A 23503-nucleotide genomic window follows, 5' to 3' on the forward strand; every position below is an offset into this window, starting at 1 on the left:
TTACATGAAGGTGAGGCTTTGAAACAAAAAACAGCAAAATTTGGTTGTGTGAATTCATGTTCTGTTTTAATTAAAGGTTAAAATGGTAATTTCATAGGGTTTTGGTTGACAATGAATGTTTAATCAATTAGTAGAGATAATTAATTATCAACTTATTAGTACAACCCAAAGCCCAACCCCAAGGTTGAACCCAATTTCATTCTCAATGGTTCATTACTCCAATCAATATCTATAAAAGACAACAACAACAACAACAACAACAAAGCCTTTTCCCACTAAGTGGGGTCGGCTATATGAATCCTAGAACGCCATTGCGCTCGGTTTTGTGTCATGTCCTCCGTTAGATCCAAGTACTCTAAGTCTTTTCTTAGAGTCTCTTCCAAAGTTTTCCTAGGTCTTCCTCTACCCCTTCGACCCTGAACCTCTGTCCCGTAGTCACATCTTCGAACCGGAGCGTCAGTCGGCCTTCTTTGCACATGTCCAAATCACCAGAGCCGATTTTCTCTCATATTTCCTACAATTTCGGCTACTCCTACTTTACCTCGGATATCCTCATTCCCAATCTTATCCTTTCTCGTGTGCCCACACATCCCACGAAGCATCCTCATCTCCGCTACACCCATTTTGTGTACGTGTTGATGCTTCACCACCCAACATTCTCTGCCATACAACATCGATGGCCTTATTGCCGTCCTATAAAATTTTCCCTTGAGCTTCAGTGGCCTACGACGGTCACACAACACGCCAGATGCACTCTTTCCGTCCAGCTCGTATTCTATGGTTGAGATCTCCATCTAATTCTCCGTTATCTTGCAAGATAGATCCTAGGTAACGAAAACGGTCGCTTTTTGTGATCTTCGCTAGATTGCTCCGGTCATTAGTGTGGATAAGTATATAAATGGATAGAGATAGGAAAGCAAACACAAGATGTACGTGGTTCACCCAGATTGGCTACGTCCACGGAATAGAAGAGTTCTCATTAATTGTGAAGGGTTTACACAAGTACATAGGTTCAAGCTCTCCTTTAGTGAGTACGAGTGAATGATTTAGTACAAATGACATTAGGAAATATTGTGGGAGAATGATCTCGTAATCACGAAACTTCTAAGTATCGGAGTGTGGTGTCGTCTTGACTTGCCTTATCTGTCTCATAGGTAGATGTGGCATCTTCTCTGGAAGTACTCTTCCTCCATCCAGGGGTGGTATCTTTAACTGGTGGAGATGCACAAGGTAATGTATCAATTTCACTTGAAGCTTACTTGTAGTTTCAGGCTTGGTCAAGCGCGATACAAACCATGTAGTAGGAGTCCCCCAAATCGCCGAGCTAGGGGGTCTGCTGAAAGAGGTGACAGACAAGGTAAGCAATCAGAGCTCCGACTGATTGTTCACCTTCTCCCCATCTTGCAGCAGCATGAAGGATAAAGAGAAGAAAAATGAGAAGAGATGATATGAGATACTTTTGCTTTTGAAGACAAAACCTTATAAATTGAATAAATCTTTTGGGAATGACCAATGTGGGACAATGAAATTTCTACTCAAAATTTCCAACATGAGTATAATCGAGAGAGAGTCAGTAGCCAGATGGCGAGAGATACCATGATAGAAAATTTATGATTGCATTTCTTAATCAATAAGATTACAATTGATGGTTATATATACAACCTATAAACGTGTGAAAAATGACAGCTCACCTAATAATTACAACACATGAAAAACTAACTATATCAGAGAAATATCTTCTATGTTTTATATTTTCCAATATTAGCCTGAATAGAAACATGATATGCTGATTAGAGCTTATTACTTAAACTACCGTTATTTCCCCAAGCAGCCTTGAGTTGTCACTGTACAAGAAATAGTTTCTGTGCAAATGATGGGTGTAACCGTAGACTTGGTCTAGATCTGTCATCTTTTCATTGCCTCTTTATCTGTGATCTCTGGCAATTGCTGTTGATATCCAGACACATCTTCGTCTGATCTCTAAGCAAAGGTAAATAGCAAAGATGGGGAAAAATCTTTAAGGAAAGGGGTAGCTCCCTCCGTTCAATCACCATTTCTTTTCCTTTTTTAATTTTAATCTTTTTAGAGATGAAGGGAAAGTCTATGGGAAATAAGAAAGATAGAAGGGTATAAAAATAAAATGATTATCATAGTAACCATTGATGTTCTTTTTTATTGAATTTTTTTTTTTCGTTCATGCCACAAATAAATCATTTTTCTTAGCATCTTATTTTTGTAATTTCAGTAAGTTGTATGTAAAATTCCAAGAAATATTCAAATTGATTGAAAATGTTTATAATTAAAGAGGTGTGGAAATATCGATCATAAATAATTGTCCTCTTCTTTTTTTTTTCTGGAAATAGTTGTACGACTGTTTAGATTGGCAGTCTCCGTGTTTTACTTCAATGTTACATGGTACGTTGAGATTCTACTTCACTAATTGATTATATTTTGTGTTTTACTTCAATCTCACATAGTATTGTGAGGTTAAGTTCATCATTTTATTTTCAATATAAATAATATCGTTTGTTAAAAAAAAAAAATATTATTGTGATAAAAAAAAGGAAAACTAATGAAAATGACTTGAAAACTTTGAGTTTGAATAATAAGGACAAAATAAAGGGTAAAGTGAATGATACCATAATTGACTTTTTAGTGTAAAAATGTGGTATTTCGTTAAAGTGAATAGTACCGGGTGCTTTTCGTTAAAGTTCCCTAAAATAAATTGTTGGAACATTCAGTTTCTGGGAAGGAGAAATTGAGATTTGCTTCTTATATTTGGTTTTTATGACTAAAAAACTTCAGGTTCTTAAGTAGTTATAAAAACAAGTAAATCTCAAGTCTTTGTCCGCGTACAAGGTATGAGGATCCTTTAATCCTCTCTGTGAGGATCCCTTTATAGAGAAATTTTTAGTTGTGACGGAAACACAAATGGTACATCACGTGTTTTAATAGGAGTTGTGAAAAATTTTATTTTTTAAGTTATTAACTTTTTAGCACACATATCTCACCATTTGTATAGTGACACGTAATGTACCATCCTGTGTACCGGTCACACTGAAAAATCTCTTCCTTTTGTGAGGATCCTGGGTATACTCCAATCAAATATGTTCATCGTATATCGTGTAGTCAGTTTTTATCAGATGCTATTTATATTCAATTTTAAATAAAAAAATTTACAATGATTTATAACTGTACAATATACGATGAACGAATGTAATTGAAAGATCCTCAGGATGCTCATAAAGAGGTTAGGGCTTAATCAACTGATATCGTCATTGCCTACGTATCACGTGATGGTCCCCGAATGTTTACTTGACTCTACAACCATACTTTTACTACGTACATAGCGGGCTAGGCTGCTAACAATTTATTCTTGCGAACTAATTGGTGCTCCTTTAATTTTGATTAAAATACTACTTTTCTAATCAAATTAAGATTAAGCATACATAATCTTAATCTTAGCAAGTGACGCTATAAGCCTATAACCCAGCAACCCACGTTGGTGCATGCAATGTTGTGACATGTATTTGCATGTCTCTCGTTGCAAATCCACTGAATCACTTACACACACGCGAGCACACACATAATCAATATTTCTTACAATCTAAACCAACCATCATTTCAAGATCAATATTTCTTACAATCTAAACCGATCATCATTTCAGGATATTATTGAATTTTTGCAAGGATGATCTTGTCCTGATAACCTAAAATTTGAATGGTTCGAATCATGAGATTACATTGTGGAGTGGGCTCAAATGAGTGGTTAGTGTCATATTAAAATACTAACTGGTTAATGCTCTTAAGGGACCCCTCAAATAATTTTGATTGAGGGACAACTCCCAACCGTCTCTATGTTTATACATCATTCATTAATCATCCTTACACTAATATGCAAATTCAAAACCATTAGGATATCTGATTGTAGTGAAGAAAATAGATGAATAAGATTTTTCAAAGATTCATTAATATGACCACCATTAATCCAACGGACAAATAGTTCCAAATTTTGGTGGTTTTTGGTAAAAAATGATATTCAAGGGAAGAGAAAAAAAAAAAAAACAGATAGTTGGATCGTGAAATACAATGTCAATGGGGTCGTACAAAATGGGTATAAAAAAAACTGTGATAGTGTTACCGTCTCACTCAAAAATCAAAATATATTAAAATAACTTCTTTTTTTTACAAACAATAGCGTTAGTGTGTTAAATTATTATTTGTTCAGAGGGAAGGAGATCGATGAAAATCGAACCCACACCAGGATGAAGGTTTACAAGCTCAAATCTCTCAGCTCTCATTTTCTTCCTTCTTTCTTATTCTTGCATAATCAGTTTCAGTTGTTCATAATCACTTGACTGTGAAAGTAGTGCCATGTGCACAAGGAAATGATCAGTAATGCCAATGTCCAAAGCATTCAACTTGTTGGCAATGTTAACCAACTTCAGTAAGTGCTCCCGTATGCTGCTAGAGCCATCATGCTTGGAGTTTATTAAAGCTGACAAATAAGCCCTAATTTTAGCTTTGTCTGATCTCTTGAACTTTTCTCCAATTTTGTCCATGTAATTCTTAGCCAAATCAGAGCTAGGAATCCCTCCTCCTAGAAGTCCTCCATTGAGTAATTCGTAGCCAAAACAGAGCTAGGAATCCCTCCTCTTAGAAGTCCTCCATTGAATTTTGCATGATGAGTAGAGACATTTGATTGGCTCTATCCCACTTTGCAAAATTCTCTGTTGTGCAGTACTTTCATCAGTTAATGTAGAGAGTTGAGGTACCTTGAATGCTATGTTAAATTCCAACATCCCAAGGTTCATTTCAATTTGATGCTTCCATGCTTTGAAGTTATTGCCATTTAACTTCTCAACATTCACCAAACTCAGCTTATTGAAACCTATTAACTCAAAGAAATTTGAAAATTTTCATGACCATATGATCAAGAACTGACACACATTATTTCTTGTCATGCTTAATTTATGGAAACAGTCACACTTTTGAGCCAGAGACGGTCCATACACAATTATTGCATAGCCAAGTGATAAAACTTCAAAACTACATGTATAACATTACATTTGGGTAAGTAGACAACAAGTAACATGAATTTCATCACTCAGTATGCACTGATCTTACAAATGAACCCAATAATCTACCTCTTTGGAAGTGTTTTACTTGTTAATACTTGTAAGTCACCACATTCCTTACATATATCGAAGTAACAGTAAAGGACCAAGTTTAGGTCTACACTTTGGTGTTATACGAAATTTGTCCCTTAATCACAAGGTCTGTATATGTTGCATAACAATTTCTGGTCTGTGTAATTCATCAGTTTAATAAAATATTAACCAAACATATAGTAGTATAAACGTATAAGACAGAATCTGTACTTCATAACTTCTTCCAATTGAGGAAGAAATGCAACAGTTTTATGTACTTGAATCAACATATCAACCAGAGAAATCAAAACAGTTCCACGTACAAGATTATGAAGGATGAAACTGTTACTTTAATACTTTTATCACAGCGAAATCATACATATACAACTGTTTATGATAGGATTTAATTGTGTGGCTCTGATACCACATGTTAACATTACATATTAGAAGTAATTAGGATCGAATACAACTAAACCCTAGCATACCAAAGACTGTCAAAACATGCAATCTCAATAAACTACATTTAATGCAGTTCATGCACATACTAGGATTAGTAACATATATTGTTACTTGTTGCAGAAGACATCATAGTCTTTGAACGGCTTTGTCTTCTCTTCTCTTGGTTTCAATATAGGATCTCTGCACTTTCAATAGGACAAGTGCTTCAACACTTTTTGAGAACCAACCACACCCGAAAAGAGGGACCAAACCTGTACTTTATACTTCACAACTGCTCCTTCCTATCAAAGAGCAGTTGTTGACAGGTTCATTTGGATTACAACTGCTTTACTGCAGTTGGTTAATCCTCTTAATTATTCCCTCTAATATATATATGGTCTTATACCCGCACAAACCATATAATTAAGTCCATATAAAATACAACCCGTTCTCTTCATCTATATCATAGTTTGATGACACCCAAACTTAAGTTAGTCCAACATCAGGAGTTGTTGGTAAATTACATATGGACGGTACATGCTAGTGGTGCTCTGCTTTGTCTACCTCGTTTCTTATGCTTCATGTTTTGTGCCAAAATTCTTTGGTCAAGTTGTAAGAAAAATATTGTTCCAAAGAAAATTATGGGAAAAACGACATTCTATTCGTTCGTTTTCTACAGTTTCACTTAATATGTATGCCAATTTAAGAATTCAAATCCATGAAATATATATTGTGAGCGTATGCTGGAGCCTCCACAATTGTTTGTAAATTTGCACGTGTGGCTAATTTTTCTTTTAAACCTGCTTCAGTCCCGCCCTATGCAATTATGAGTTTGGGCTTGTACGGAAGCTTTTGCATTGCGTCTTTTCAAAAGAAAATTGTGATTTTTGAAAAAAAAAAACACTTGCTTTTGAAAACATCAGTCATAACGCTTTTGGTATATAAAATGCGTCTTAAGCACTTCTAAAAATGTTGCAAACGGATCTTAGGCTAAATTTTTTAGTTTGTACCCAATCAAATATCTAAATACCAAAAATTATGATTCCCTTTCCTACTCCTGTTTTTAAGCACTCTGATTACTTTTATTTTATTTTATATATTTCTATTAAGTAAACACGCCATAAAATTGTTGTGGGAAAAACAGTCGTGGTTTGAGTTAGCAACCGTGAAAAAAAGGGTGGAGCAGGCAACGTGTTGGCGGGAAATTACAAAACGACACCGCATGCAATCAAAGGGGTAGATAACATGTTCTTTGATACAAACAAGTAGGATCTCACTCTTACAAACACTCATCAATCTGTAGAAATCACTTCTTACTAATCAAGCAGTCACAATTCGAAAAACCCAACTTGAATCTCTTATCCTTTCACAGCTCCAGGACTAGGTCTACAATAAACATAACATAGCTGAATCAGATATAATCCTCAACTAAACTGATTCAAGATTCATATAATTAATACTCGATTTGTTTTAGGCTCTTTACTTATAAGCATCTCAAACCCATGTTTCTTATTTTTTTTTGAGAAGAAAACCCATGTTTCTTAGTCAAACACCTTAAACACTGTTTTGAAAAGAAAAAAATATTGGACGCAACCTGAATATTATTTTACCTGACATTATTTGTTGAGGTAAGGAGTTTTTCTCCATAATTTTAGGGCTCTTCTCAGATAAAGCACAGTTTCAAACAAAGACACTTACCCAACTGTTATTGTACCCGACATTAACACTTGATATGTGAGGCGTTATTTTCTATAATTTGATTCCTTAAGTGTTTCTTGTTAACAGTAATAGTAGTCAGAGGCTATGCTATTAAGTATTCATTTTTAAGTGCTTTGCATGTAGTCATTGTTGAGGAAAGACCAAGATCAAACAAAAGGGGTTGATTGGTACTCTACATTGTATTTGAAATGAGTTAGTGCATAATGGACTTACAGTCTGCACCTGTTTTGATCCAGTGCTCCCTGTTCTCATTTGAATCCATGCCGCTAAGCACAAATTGGAGCGGGTTTGATTGGCTCTTGTAGTGCCACATGCTCTGCATTGAAGAAAATCCTTGTTGAGGATATAACAAGATGTCTTCATCCTGACCTCCATTGTTGTAAGTCCCCTCACTGCTTGGTTTCTTCTTGCTTTGGTTCCCTTTGTACTTACCGGGTTTTCGCTCAGCCGCCGAGGTTTCAGGGTGAACTTTTCTACGGAACATGTGTAGGATCTACACACAAATTTGATATACATATACCCCATTTCAGTTCAAATTACTTTTTCGATGCGAGAAGCTTGGAATGCACGTAAAATGTTTGATGCAATCATATAAAAACTGTAAGACGGGCGGAGAGCATTGGTCTAGGCCTACCCTCACTTTTTCAAAATATTTAGTATCACATGTATTATATTTCCTTTTTTTTTTCTTTTGTTTTTTTTTTGGTAAACTTAATATTATACTTTTTTTAGTATACACAAAATTTCTAATTCTGTTCACCAATAAATAAAACAAGATGTCTCTTTTTCTTTTCAATCCCAACAACACTCATCCTAAAACTAAGCATCTTATTTATAAACAAATCAATAACTCTTAAAATATAAAATCTAAAGTCTAATTTAGTTTTATCAAAATAATATTCTTTTAAATTGCCAACCTAAGAATAATAAACTTTGAGCTTTTCTTCCTCCCCTTCTTGAAATTTCAAATATTTTGTCCTCTAAATTCCCAGCCCACAACAATATTAAGGTTTGTAAATCTCTCTGTTCTTTGTAACTTTTACTTAGTTTTTAAAATTTGACATATTTTGTTCTCCAAATTTCCGATCCATTCTTCTCATTTTTGGTTCGAAAATTCCCAATTTATTCTATCTTGACTTGGGGTGGTGTTAGAGAGACTATTTACTTGAGCCATATTTTGGGATCACATGATTATATAGCGGTTAATAGTCAGATTATTTCTTTAAATCATTAAAGGAAATTAAATCAATAACCACCACATTGGTCTCCAAAATATGGTCTAAAAAGTTGGTCTCCCTAGCATTTTTATTGACTTGATATTGGAAGGTTAATTTCTCTTAATCCTCTTAAATTTTGATTTACTACTCTATATTAACTTGATATTGGAAGATTAATTTCAACATGAAAAACGCATTTAGCACCTCAAAAAAATTTAATTAGCTCACAACTCCAAGTATGTATTATACTATCTTGTAAGTACTACCTATTTTTTTTAACAATTGTGAGGCCCCTCCTCACATAAAATCATTACTCCGCCAGTGCTGTAAGAAGCAAAGTTTTTCCATATTTTTCGTTAGAGTTACCTTATTGAGTTTTGTTTCTGCTGAAGCATGATCAGCAGCTCTGCCGGAGCCACGAGAAGAAGCGTGAAGCATTTTTTTCTTGAGCATCTTTTTGATTAAGTGCATGGCGGACTTATCCGCTCGCTTCTCCTCTTTGATCAATTCTGCTCCGGAGATCTCCTCAGCCGATTTAGTCCTCTGGAACAGCTCACCAAGAGATGTCCTGTGTTCCTTCTTTGCCACTATTGTTGTTTCAGACAACTCATATGCCGACCCGAAAAGATATCCCTGGAGCGGGCACACTGCCGTTCCATTATTCCCCTTGTTCGCTGCGCCTTCCAGTGCCTTCCCGCTTAGCGTAATGGTGCTTCCTTGGCTACTTCTTCCATTGCTGACATAGCTGTTTCTTCCAGATGAATCATTACAAATATCATCCTTCGCCGGAACAGCCACTAGCTCTTTCTCCAATTCATCATTGATGAGATTCAACTCGTTCTCCGTGGCCTCAGTTTCTTTTTCGGTTATGTTCTCCACGGAGATTCCAAGCATTGGGGTTGATGGTTCAGTGTTCACTTGGTCCGAGCTTCCAAGGGTGCCGATTGCAAGAAAGCCATGGAAGAGCACCGATGCCTCAGCAGATGATTCCTCTTCATAGTATTCTTCTTCTGCCCTAGCTGCATCTAGACCGTTGAAAGATTTTCGAAGGTGCTGATCTTTCGGGGCTTGCTTGAAGGGTTTCGTGCCCCAGTTTGACTTCGGATAGTATTGTTGATCGTCGAGCGACGGCTGCCCTGAAAGACAACCACAAGAATGTTCCGACACAAAACGCATTGTAAGGAACTTGGATGAACATTAACTTTTTTTGGTTTTTTTATGTGATCTTTTTGGAGCAAAGGTAACATGCATGACCAACAACAAACATTACAACACAGATGCCCAAAAACAAAAAACACAAACAAACTACAGAGGCCCAACCAAAGTTGAGACCAAAACACAAAAACAACCGGAGCTGCTGCATCCACCAAAACAGCAGTCGTGCATGTCAATCTAGCCAAATTCACTTCCCAAACAAAGCCTCGCCTCACCGATACCAGCAGCCAATTCCAAGCTTCACTCCTAGCCCAGCTACATACACCAGAGAACCTGCAGCCAAGTGAAAGAAGCTCATGGCAGTCCACGAGCAACACTGCCAACAAGGGCAAACAACAAAGAGAAGGTGGGGGTGCAAGGAACACCCGACCCAATGCAAGCATCAGATCAAAGCACACCAACTCGAAACATCGCAACAAATCACGGTAAAGGGTGATTGAAGCCTGGTAATTGGATGAATATGGATGAGAGACAGCAAAGGGGAGAGAAGAAGGCAGATCAGCCAATAAAACCAGGGAAGAAAACAATGGATGGAAGAGGAGAAAGAGAGGGAGAAAGAAACAAAAGAAAACCCACCGATCCCAGCCGGAGCTAGGATCGGCAACACCAGAATTGGACTCGATTGGGAACCACTCACACAGATCGGTGAGATTAACCCTCACACAAAGGGAAGGTCTCTCCGACTAATTCTATCTTCTTAGGCGGACTAATTAAGTTTTAACTATTGTTTACTTTTAATTATTTTAATTACATTTTATTTTAAAGATTCAAAACTTATTATTATTTTATTTATTTTTAATACTTAAGAGTTGTGTTTTATTTGAAGAGTCATAATCCTTTTCTAGAAAAGTATGAGAAATTCTTTAAATAAGAAATCTCATACAGAAAACGAAATACGTTAAAAACTATTCTGTCTCCTTCACTTCTCACATCTCTGTTAGTCAATTTACATTCCTACTTTATAATTCTTGAGCAATTGATCACTACTTGGCAATCTCATATGCCGTTGGCATGCATAACGGATCAAACATCCTCTGAGGCTTTGGGTTGTATCTTGGAGTTGTAGGCACCGCTATAACTTGCACGTAGGGAGGCATCTACGGCTTTAGGACAGCAACAACGCACCTCTCTTTGGTTCACAAGCCAAATATTCTTATTCCATTTTTCCTAATTTAATTTTCATAAGTCTGATAGTGATTATACATTTAATTTGTTATATTTGATCATATAAATAGTTGGTATATTTCTGCAATATATTTCACATTAGGGTGTGATATCCACACACTTCTTTTTACTTCTCCCACACATTTTTGGTTTTCGGCTGTCGGATCGGATGAATTGAAGAAGATTAACGGACAGAAATTAACAAGGAGTATGTGAGAAGTAAAAAGAGATGTGTGGATAACACGCCCCTTCCCATTAATTGCATTTTTGGGAGTGAATTTCTCGTGTTACAAGAATGTGCAGTCCAAGGCATAGAGCGACTTACCGACGACGGAAACTTTAAATGGATCGTTGCTATTCTGCCGAAACATGCGATGCATCCAACCTAGTAACTGCAACATTAGCAGGCAAAATCAGTTTATACATCACAATTGTTGAAGAGAGAATTTTACAGAATCAAATAACAATGGCATATGGACAAAATGATCATTCTAGCAGATGGAACAATGTATTTCCATTACTTTAGCCACTTTCCTATAAGAACAGGAGAATACTAGGGTTTTTCTTTTCTTACCTTCATCTTGTAACCTTTCTTTTAGATGACTTGAACTTTGCTAGGAGAGGCTGAAACTGTAGCTTCTTTTCATTACTGGTTGGTCAGTCTTTATGCTTATTTATGAACAAGGTGTCAAATGCATAACCGAAAGCCTCCAGCCTCTGTAGAGAAAGTGGGAAATCAAGTGGCCAATGGGTCAACTGGGTCCCGGACCCCAAATCCAGTCACGCACATGGGTACATAATGTGAGATTGGTTGGAGGGTTTATATATATATATTATATTTTTGGTAAATTACATTTTACCCTTTTAGATTTGTGTTCAATTATAATCTCATACAATATCTTTAAAATATTTTAATCTCATACATTTATTATCATTTTATTTCAAAATGATACAATCTTGAATCAATCCATTAACTTAACTGTTAAGTGGTAATGTAGCAAATCAGAAAACTTTTGTGCTGACGATGTCACAAATATGCCACATAAGCCCTAAAAAAATAATAAACTCAAAAAATAATTTTTTTTAAAAATACAATAATTTAATTTTTTATTTAACACTGTGGGGCCCACCCCCTACCAACTCCCAGCCCCACTCTTCTTCCCACTCCATCCGTCTCCTCCCCCACCCTTTTTTCCTTCCCTCACCGCCAGAACCACAACCAATTTCCCCACCGCCTTCTTCTCCGGCCGAATTCGGCATTCTTTGATTTTGATAAATATAATTTATCTAAAAAAATAGAAAGAGAAATCTCCATCCAAGAAAATCAACAAGAAACTAAAAACCCAAACATTAAAGGCTAACAAAAAACCCGCAGTCCCTCCTCTCTAAAAAGCTCCCTTTTTCTGCACATTTTTGGGTAAAAACTGTAAAACCAAACATGGAATGGACACAATAAGCCGCCTTTCTTGATTCCCAATTCACAATTCAAATTTCTAGCCATATATTAAACGACCCCAAGTAGAGGGATTTTACCAGAGAAAGCAAGAACACTAAGATGGGTGAATCGGCCTGCCTGAAGAGATCGTTCTCCCGACCTTTCGGAGTGTTCCACTGAAGTCAAAGAGGTCAGTCGTCCTTCTGCAGAATTTCCCATTTCTTTGACTCTTTAAGCTTTTCGATTCATGGGTTTTTCTTGTTTTCTCGAAATCTGATGTAAATGGGGTAGCTCCGATTACCCAAATCGACGTCCACAACGGTGGGAGCCACAGGACCCGTTTTGCTCGACGGCTGATCCACCACCTGCGCTGAGCTCGCCATAATCCTTGACCTCTATCTCTGTAATGAATGGTGTGGTGAGGGGTTCGTGGAGGTCGATGTCGACGTGGGTGTCTTTCGCCAGTGCTCGCGGCCATGGGAGTGGCGTACGGAGAGGCTGGAGAATCTGGGTTGGAGAGAAAGATTTAAGTTTTAAAATAAAATTATTTTTAAGAAAACTAATGAAAAGGTTTTGAAAACTTTAAGTTTTAATGGTAAGGATAAAATAAAGAGATGAGTGAATAGTACCAGTATTGACTTTTTAGTGTAAAAATGTGGTTTTTCGTTAAAGTGAACTTTACCCTATTTTTTAGGGAACTTTAACGAAAAGCACCCGGTATTGTTCACTTTAACGAAAAACCATATTTTTACACTAAAAAGTCAATCCTGGTACTATTCACTTTACCCTTTATTTTGTCCTTATCATTAAAACTCAAAGTTTTCAAGTCATTTTCATTAGTTTTCCTTATTTTTTATGAGTGAAAATTGTAGGGTTTATATTTCTTAGTATCAATTTGTGGTGAATATATCTTTCTGTATAGTAATACAAGACTCCACACACACTCATGTGTATATATATGGAGAACCAAAATTTTGTATGTTAGTTTGCTCACGTGATTAGTAGACACTCTTATGAAGATACTTTTTTTCTCTTCATATATATTCTTGTTTAGTCTTGTTCGTATAATTCTGTTTGATTTATTCAGTCCAATAGTTAAAAGTAAAGAGATGTGTGAAACATTAAAAAAGATGTGAAAATCAACTTCCACTTATTTTGAGCTAAATGGTCTCTTAACATCGGCAAGCATGTTCATCTTGTCTAACCACGTACTTGGACTTTCTTCTGGAAGCTTTTCTCTTGGATTTGCTTCGATTTCTAAATATCGCGTTTGTGATGCAATTGTGCACGTCCTGTTTTGAAGAAATTGCCCATATCAGTATCAGGTGTGTACCATGTTACTATGGGGCTTCCTGCATTAACATGTTCGTGCACATCTTCCTGCAGAGGATGACAAGGCAATTTTCATTCAATTATTTTCTACTATTTTGTTATTTTACTAGCTAGGTATGTTGTTAGGAGTTCCCTAGCTTGAACAGTAGGGACTGCAGAAAATATTTTGTCCGATCCCAAGCCAAACATAAAATTCGACAATTAGTTGAATATTAATCCTTCGATAAGATTGGAATTCAATATTTAAAACCCAATGTAAGATCAAATATTAATTATAGTCCTTTGACTAGATATCCACACCAGCATTTATATTTAATTCATAATTAATTGTTATTAGATACTTAAATACGTTTTTTTTTCATTCCCAAAATGCCCATATTAAATATTTGATTCTTTTTTTGTCAAACTAAAAATTTTGATTTATTGATTTGATCTAGACTTTTTACCCTCATCCTTGACTTCGCCCTGGTTTGGTACTGAGGTGATTCTGAAAAAAAATGGTTAAAAAAAAAGTTGGGAGTTTTTTTATGTTTGGTAAACATTCAGCTTCAGTTTTTTTTCATAATTTTGGGTGAAAAAAAAAACCAAAAACACAAAGCTGCAAAACTCAGCTTTGAAAAACCAGCATTTTTTCATATCTGTTTTACATAAAAGTTTATCAAATACTATAATACTGTTTTTTTTTTTTTCAAAAGCACTTTTACAAAAAAGTTTACCAAATACTGTGCTGCTTTATTTCACAGCTACTTATTCTCACAGCACGGCAGAAACAGTTTTTTTTCAAAGCACAGCAATACCAAACCAGCCCTTCCTCTATTAATAAATGCAATTGAATGGAAAACCATAACAAAAAAAATACTAGTGAAACGTTGAGGAAAAAAAATGCAAAATACATGGCCTATCATTATGCAAGTTGCAAAGTAATGAGTATATACCAAATAATTACAAAATGATTGTACCGAAGTATGTGTACCGAAATATGTGCACCAAACCGAAGTATATAAATGTACTGAAATATAGTACTGAAACATGTGTATCGAAATTTATGTACTAAATCATGTGTACCAAAATATATGTACCAAAATGTATGTACATGTATAGTTCTCAAACGTATAATGTAGCTATATGAAAAAAAGACTCCTTGTTGAGATCACTATTGTTGTGAAATGAAAAACCAAATGGAAGAAAGGCTTCATATATTTAGGTATAACAATCACCAAATGGAAAGTTCCATTCAGATTAATAGAATTTTTTGAGGGAAGGAGGGAGGGAGATCGAGAGCGAGAGGGGGAGAGAGAGATGATCACCATCTTATATCAAATTCTGAAACATTTGTCTCAAATGAGTAATAAATTAAAGGAATGCAAATATTTGGATTTCAAATGAGTAATAAATTTTGCAACATTTCTCATAAAATCAATTATTGTTCACAAGGATATAATTCGAAGAAAGAAAACCATAAAATCAATGTAAAATGGATAAATATGACGTGGAATATATAGGATGACATGTAAACCGGATCAAATGACTAAATTCAATTATTAATCAAAAGTTGATCTTATTCAAGGATTAGACTCTAATTTCCTATTTTCTATTCATGGGAACACAATAGAATTCTCTACTCTTTGGTCGGTCAATCACATGCAGGTGGAATAGGCATAAATTTTCGGTGCGACAATCATATTACTATATATAATAATATTAATTCACTTATATTATAAAATTTGTATATATTTTAAATAATGCACCCAAATTTATGACACATGAATTAATAATATCACTTGACGAATCAACAATCAAACTCAAAATTTTCTCGTGAAATACTTCAACTAAAAGAGCTTTAGCTGATAAACAATGATAAAAGTATATATGACCGCTTTTTAATAATTATCTTCATACTTAATTAGCTTTAATTATAAGATTGAACATCTTTTGAAAAAGATTTCTTTCTTCTTCTTTTTTCTTCTTTTTTATTCTGTTTGCAGTCAATATATTCCAAGTTTAAACTAATCCAATCCTACTGCTTATCTATGTATGTACCAAACTAGGACATAGTGTTCTACCATGTTTGGACTCTGGAGGATATAAGCTTTGATGGGATCGGTTGCAGGTCTTGATTCCACATCTCCCTTCAATTCCTGTCATGTTTTCTGTTTGATAGTTGCAGCGAATGCAATGGCATTCATTTTTCACCATCTTTCTGGCGTAACGTAGAATCAAAAAACAAAACTTCATGCATGCATCAGGTCCTTTATCATGACCTTAAATATTCAGAATTGTTTTTGCCAAACATGACATGGTAATCTTACTGCCAATGGCGGAGTTAGAAATTTATAACGATGGAGTCATAAAATAGAAGCTTCCAAAAATTGATCATCGGTTTACTTATAATTGCCAATTTATAAAAAAATTTGGCAATCCAAGTCAATCAATCAGTAACAAAATCTTAAAAATCCCAATAAACCCAAGATGAGAAAAATACTGATATGATTGGAATTCTGTGAAACAACCAAGTGGGATGAAGAGTGGCTGACCGAACTTGAACACCGGAGAAGCTTTGAATTAGAAGATATGAAGCTTTGTGGGCAATAATGTTGACGAAGAAGCCTTTAACACGGAGGGAACTCTCCCACAACTTCTCCCAAATCTCCATCGAGAGAGTAGGGATTGTGTTCGAGGGATTTCGATTGGTGTTGCTGCGGTGGTGGTCTTCGATAAGGAAGTGGAATTTGTCGGCGATCCAGCCTTCCTTAGGATATGGCAGAGAGAGAGACAGAGAGAGAAGGATGAGAGAGGGAGTGGACGGCGGAAGAAGAAAGAAAATACACGTTTTGTAAAAGAGGAGAACCGAACCTTAGAGAATAAAATAGAATAAAAAATTATGATTCCATAATAAAAGAAAAGATAAAGAGTAATAGTTGTATAGTAAATAGATATTATAAATGTTGGATTATATGTTGAATGTTGGATTATGATTTCTTGTTAAACGTTAGATTATATGTTTAAGATAAAGTTTATAAATATTTTTCTTTTAAAAATAAAGTATATTTATTAATTCACATTTAATTGTTAAGAAAATTAAATTAATGACACATCTAGTATTATACCATTTTTTGTCATTTCACACGGTCGCCGCTAGTTTTACATAAAAGTTTACCAAACACTATAATACTGCTTTTTTTTTCCTTTCCAAAAGCACTTTTACAAAAAAATTTATCAAACACTCAACTGCTTTATTTTACAGTTGCTTATTCTCACAGCACAGCATAAATAGTTTTTTTTTTCAAAGCACATCAATACCAAACCAACCCTTAATGGGATCGGTTGCAGGTCTTGATTCCACATCTCCCTTCAATTCCTGTCATGATTTCTGTTTGATAGTTGCAGCGTGCAATGGCATTCATTTTTCACCATCTTTGCGTAACGTAGAATCAAAAAACAAAACTTCATGCATGCATCAGGTCCTTTATCATGAACTTGAATATTCAAAAACTGTTTTTGCCAAACATGAGATGGTAATATTGCCGCCGACGGCGGAGTTAAAATTTATAACGATGGAGTCATTAAATAGAAGCTTCCAAAAATTGATCATAGGTTTACTTATAATTGCCAATTTATAATTTTTTTTTTTGGCAATCCAAATCAATCAATTAGTACAAAAATCTTAAAAATCCCAGTAACCCCAAGATGAGAAAAAATACTGATATGATTGGAATTCCATAAAACAACCAAGTGGGATGAAGAGTGGCTGACCGAACTTGAACACCGAAAAAGCTTTGAATTCGAAGATATGAAGTCTAGGTGAAGAAGGCGTTTGCGTTCAAACGACGTACATGGTTTTGATTTGTGTCAATTTAAAAAATATTGAGTAAAGGTCTTCTTATTTCATTTGTCTTGGCTAGTATAGAGGTCAAATGATATTTTAAAAGGGGGATTTTATGTCATTGGGGCCGTAGCAGCCAATGCATGGCGCATCTTGCCAAGCTGTCCTCTCCTCTCCCATTGTTAACCATTCATGTCATGTACTTACAACTATCATTATGCGTATAGGAAGGAGGAGATAAGACCATCTCTTACCCAAAGAGGGCTAGATGGCTCGTTTTAGCCTTCTGGTTCTCAAAGAAATTAATATTTTAATTAACAATGCATGACTATATTTATTACCATCTCCAACCGAGGGCCAAAGGGTCATAGGGCTCGTTTTAACCATGTTACAAAAAACTGTCTCCAACCGAAGATCATAGGAGCAAACATAATTTATTATGTAAATTTAAAAACTACAACAACTTAAATTTAAAAACTACAATAACTTAATCAGATATTATTATATCATTGCCTATGTTATCCAAAACTAATATTTTTCTTGTTTAATCAATTGTTAATGCATGGCCCACTCAATCCTCATAAATTAATATTAATCACTTCACATTGAACCAATTACTTATTACTATAATGGAGAATATTGGAGACCAACTCGATGGATGGTCAAAGTGCACGTGCATGCGCAGTTGATGTGGTGATGTAAAAAAATGGCACTGGTGGTACTAGTCAATCTCTACACTTATCATTTGTCCCGTCGGCCGTGGGAGAGATTTTGGCAAGCAATCATGCTTATAAAAGGAACACTTCAACATTGAACTAATAACCTTTTGGGCCTATAATTAAATATATTTTTAAAAATTTTGACCAAAAAATGACATAATCATGATGTCAGCATGTGGCCCGGCCAGGGGCTGGTTGGGTTAGACCAGCTGATTGACCTTTTTTTGTCCAATGGGGTCCATGAACCTTTTGGCCTGATCCTAGGTTAAAGATGGTTTTCGGATTATTTTTGACCCTCTGACTCTTTAGACCTTTCGATTAGAGATAGTCTAAAAGCGAAAGGGTATGTAAGCTTAGAGACAAATTAAGGTTATGGCCGAACTCTAACCGTTGTATGGATCCCTTGATGGGAACTGAGAGGAAACATGCTCTGATGATTAGAGCTTATTACTTAAAGTACCATTATTTCCCTAAGCAGTCTTGAGTTGTCACTGTACAAGAAATAGTTTCTGTGCAGATGATGGATGTAACCGTAAACTTCGTCTAGATCTGTCATCTTTTCATTGCGTCTTTATCTGTGGTCTCTGGCAATTGCTCTTGATATCAGACACATGTCTAATCTCTAGGCAAAGGTAAATAGCAAAGATGGGGAAAAGATCTTTAAGGAAAGGGTAGCTCCCTCCGTTCAATCACCATTTCTTTTCCTTTTTTAATTTTAATCTTTTTAGCAATGAAGGGAAAGTCTATGGGAAATAAAAAAGATAGAATCATAGAAGGGTATATAACTAAAATGATTATCAAAGTAGCCATTGATGTTCTTTTTTATTGATTTTTTTGTTCATGCCACAAATAAATCATTTTTCTTAGCATCTTATTTTTGTAATTTCAGTTAGTTGTATGTAAAATTCCAAGAAATATTCAAATTGATTGAAAATGTTTATACTTAAAGAGGTGTGGAAATATCGATCATAAATAATTGTCCCCTTTTTTTTCCTGGAAATAGTTGTACGACTGTTTAGATTGGCAGTCTCCCTGTGTTTTACTTCAATCTTACATGTTGAGATTCTGCACTAATTGATTATATTTTGTGAATAGCAGGAGACATGATCATGGATTTGTCCACTTGATCATGATGGCTACCTGAACTTGCTGTTTATGATAATAATTCTCACAGTGATATCTGAGTAGTATACATAAACCCACCAACGTACGGTTATCTTATGGGGTGTAAAAAAATACACCTATTATGTCTATGTAACTTAGTACTACAATCCAGTAGTATTTTTCTTCATTTGTAAATGAAAAGTTTTAGGTTCGATTCTCACCAAAAACGAATTTGAACCACATTATTGCTAGCCTATTATGAGGCTAAAGCCTATCCCCCTCTCTTTAGTATAGATAATATCATTTGTTCACAAAAGTACACCTCTTATTTGCATGTTTTCTTAATTAGGCCATACTTACTAGAATCATTACTCATTAACATACTAACTACATAAGTTATAGCTTACACAGGGCCTGCTCAAGGAAAATTCCAAGGTGCAACAGGCAGGCAAGTTGGCTATGTGGCAACATTTACACAAATTGGGCCTTAAATCCTAAACCAGAAGACTTTAATCGTGGTCCCACATTTGTGAAAGAAGGATTCATGCGGCCTATCTTACATAAGAACTTATCTTGTTTTAAACCTCTTTAACTTATTGATTTATTTTCTTCACTCATAACTTTCATTCGTTATCATTGCACAACATGGTTCTTGGCGAACATCCGAACCTTAAGTTAATGATACAAGAATGGGGCATTTTGTTTTAAAATTACAAATTTGTCTAGTATGGACCGGTCAGGATCTATAGTCATTAAATCCTTAGTCCTTTGATCATTGACTAAAGATCCAACGACCATGAATCTCTTATATATGCTATGATCCAATTCATTCTAAATTTTTTGATAAATTACTGCAATAGTTCAATGCTTACAATGAACTAAACCAAGAGTTTGAGGACTTTATCAGATGTCTAATTCTCACTGTATCTTCTTTGACTGGTCATAGACAACTCACAATCCATCCAGCCAACGAATGGAAAGAAAATGAAGGTTTCCGGATCCATGTTTAGGGAAAGATGGTATTGTCCGAGCAAAAAGGGACCCAAGTGAACTCCTCCTTTAAAGAAACCAACAGCAAACTGGAATACGAATTGGTAGAGAAATTTTCTGCAGATATCATGAGGGGAACACAAATGTGTATTCAAGGTAAGCTCCCCATCCCCACTTGATCGCCTTTTTCACTCGATTATCCTTTCATAGCGCCAACCAAAAACAATCCCATTTTCCAAATGTGTGTGTGATCGCAACACACATTGTGTTGTGAAGGGCAGGCGTTACTTGTCCTAATACCTACAGCTCTTTCTGTTCTCCTCTACTAGCTAGACCTTAATTATTAGGTCAAAAGTCGCAAATGGTATATGTGGTTTTTTTGTAGTGATTACAATTTTTTCAATTTTACTCACAGAGTTTACTTCTGTTACTAATTTTGGTCAAATGTTCCATTACTTAAGTTTTACCAGTCGACGGAAATTGAACAGCTGATCAAAATTAGTAATGCCAATAGACTAGAGAAATAAAATTAACAAAATTAAAGTCACAGCACCTGAAATGACATTAACTTTTGACCTAATAGTTAACCTGCTTCCTCCTGCTGTGGATACAGATGGAGGGTGATTAATTTACAACCCTCATCATCTTATTATTGTTATATTATACTAGCCTTCATGCACATGCATGAGAAGACATTTTTTGAATCACGGCATGCTACGTCTGACTTACACGTTTTAAATGTATTTATATGCGTAAATTGATAAAAGAAAAGTCAAATATTTGAAGTAAATTAATAATCTTAGATCATGCTAGAAGAAACCCCTCATAAACCAATTAAAGCAGCTGAATTCACATAATTAAATCAATCTCTATAGAATTTACATTAAGAATAGAGAAATAATATTTAATAAACAATTGATAGAATCATATTATTGATAGCCCATTGTGAGGTTAAAACCACCCCCTCCCATAGTGTAGATAATATCGTTTGTTAAAAAAAAAAATTCATTTGACAACTAATTTAATCACATTATTATCCGCATGCGAAAGACATTTTTTATAACCGGCACACCTCTTAAGATGTTTTGAACATGCTTAAAAATAGAGAAAATAATATTTAATAAACAACTGATTGAATCATATTATTACTAGCCCATTGTAACGTTAAGCCCACCCATCTCCCCCTTTGTGTAGATAATATCGTTTGTTAAAAATAAAATAAAAACAATCATTTGACAACTAATTTAATCACATTATTATCCGCGTGCGAAATATTTTTTTTATAACCTGCATTACACGCTTCTTAAGATGTTTTGAACGTGTTTAAAAATGGAGAAATTGAATAACATTATTGTTAACTTGTTGTGAGACACTAAAAAAAACCACAACGGAATTAATTATTAAAAAATACTGTTAAAATGACGAAAATACCCCTACCTGATTTGATGCATTATTTTGGGATGCCTTTAAAAAATTTTGTTTTAGAAGTATTTTTGTCTACATATTTTTATTCAAACTTTGTGACATCAAAATCACTATTCACTTTTCTATTAGCTTTATATATAATAGATAATAGACAGATTGAGTTGCAAGTGCATATTATAATCCAAATTGCAGGATTGTAGAGCCGACATGTTCATACTTATTTTATCAACTTTTATTATGCAAAAAGAAAGGATAACTACTAATCAGGCCATTTGTTATAACTTATACATCAGTGATCACCACGAGTGATTTTTATACTTTCTTTTCTATTTCATGCATTTTTCTCTCTTTATTTTCTTTTGGCCTCTTCCATCCAATAGTTAGAAAGAAGGAGCACATAAATCGCTCCTATTAGAGAATATGCGGAACGATCCTAGACATCAGGCAACCTATAAATGCATAACCGCTCATCCTTGTATTTGATATCAAGAGTTTAAAAAAATTTAACAGAATCATTTAATATTACGATCTAGTTGTATTCATCTTTACTTGTAAATGAGAGGTTTTAAATTTGATTCTCCCCAAAGGTAACTTCGAACCATATTATTGCTAGTCCATTGTGAAGCTAAACTCACCTCCTCTCCTTTTAATTTAGATAATATTGTTTGTTAAAATAATAATAATAATAATAAAATATAAAAAAAAAATTTAAAAGCATCTTCTTGAGCTTGAGTACGTATTATTATGTTACCCGACTTGACATAACATAAGCAGAGTTGGGTTGGGCAAAAAGTGTATCTACAAAGCCCATTTTCTCCAAAAGCTTACTTCACTATTGTTTGCGTTTTTTTCTATGTTAAATGGAATAGGACTTCTAGCAAGGACTATTTTGATAATATCATTAGTATGATTTAAACACACAAAACTAACTTTTATTGTTGTTAAAAACCACTATTAGAGATGAGTTTTATCATTATATGCGAGACCTATTTGTATTTAAGAGTCCGCCTGATACAACCCTACACTCTGCTTCTATTGTACAGTGAATGATGTATTTCTTATTACTGTAACAACATTTACAACAACCCATTTTCTTCTAACAGTCTTTCCTTATACAGTGACTAGTTAGCTTTCTCCCTAATTCACCCTCTAACAACCCCATAACAACCAACAATCCCAACTAATTCCTGTTTGTCCTAATCAGCACTGCCAACCCACCAATACAATCGTGCTGACTTGTCCTCATACCCAGCATCCTATCAATACCCCCTTCATCAAAATAAGGCTTGTAACACAAGACTTAAAACAAAACGAATACAATGCAAACAAAGAATCAATACATCATAATTGGGACAATATAGGAAACCTAGACTTTAATTCAGAGTAGTTCTCCTAAGTTGTCTCTTCTGGAGCATGATTTTGCCATTGGACCAAGACTTTAGTTGTTGCAGTAGCTCATTTTTTATTAACCTCCTCTCCAAAATTGCTATTGGAATGTCTTGTAGTATTCCTGGATCTGTGATGGTTGGTAACTGGACTGTAGGCTGAATGTTAGGTCCCCAGATGCTTCTTGAGGCAAGAAACATGAAAAACTGGGAGTAATTTTGAATTCTCTGGTAATTTGAATCTATAAGCAACCGGTCTTATCTTAGCCAACATATCAAATGGCACATAGAATCTAGGCTGGAGCTTGTGAAATAGATGTGAAACAAAAGCTAAATGTTGATACAAGACCAACCTCAAATACGTTAAATCACTTACTTGAAAGACCC

The 23503-nt window shown here is 35.0% G+C and overlaps 1 protein-coding gene across 3 annotated transcripts; it reads right to left on the bottom strand.

Annotated features, from left to right (window-relative positions):
• Nucleotides 1–6766: 6766 nt before the first annotated feature.
• LOC126607067 (protein LAZY 1-like) lies at nucleotides 6767–12867 on the bottom strand. 3 transcript variants are annotated; one of them, XM_050274497.1, is made up of 6 exons: nucleotides 12437–12867; nucleotides 11478–11620; nucleotides 11229–11295; nucleotides 8891–9660; nucleotides 7521–7800; nucleotides 6767–6974 (listed from the first exon to the last, which is right to left on the bottom strand). In XM_050274497.1, the coding sequence occupies exons 2-6, from the start codon at nucleotides 11481–11483 to the stop codon at nucleotides 6955–6957; spliced, it is 1143 nt and encodes a 380-aa protein (XP_050130454.1). In that variant the 5' UTR covers nucleotides 11484–11620; nucleotides 12437–12867; the 3' UTR covers nucleotides 6767–6954. The 3 variants fall into 3 exon arrangements, with proteins under 3 accessions (XP_050130454.1, XP_050130455.1, XP_050130453.1); XM_050274498.1 differs by lacking the exons at nucleotides 11478–11620; nucleotides 12437–12867 and having other exon boundaries at nucleotides 7530–7800; nucleotides 11229–11434; XM_050274496.1 differs by lacking the exons at nucleotides 11478–11620; nucleotides 12437–12867 and having other exon boundaries at nucleotides 11229–11433.
• Between the last annotated feature and the right edge of the window lie 10636 nt (nucleotides 12868–23503).

This window comes from Malus sylvestris, chromosome 16 (assembly GCF_916048215.2).
Source record: "Malus sylvestris chromosome 16, drMalSylv7.2, whole genome shotgun sequence".
Taxonomy (NCBI): Eukaryota; Viridiplantae; Streptophyta; class Magnoliopsida; order Rosales; family Rosaceae; genus Malus; species Malus sylvestris.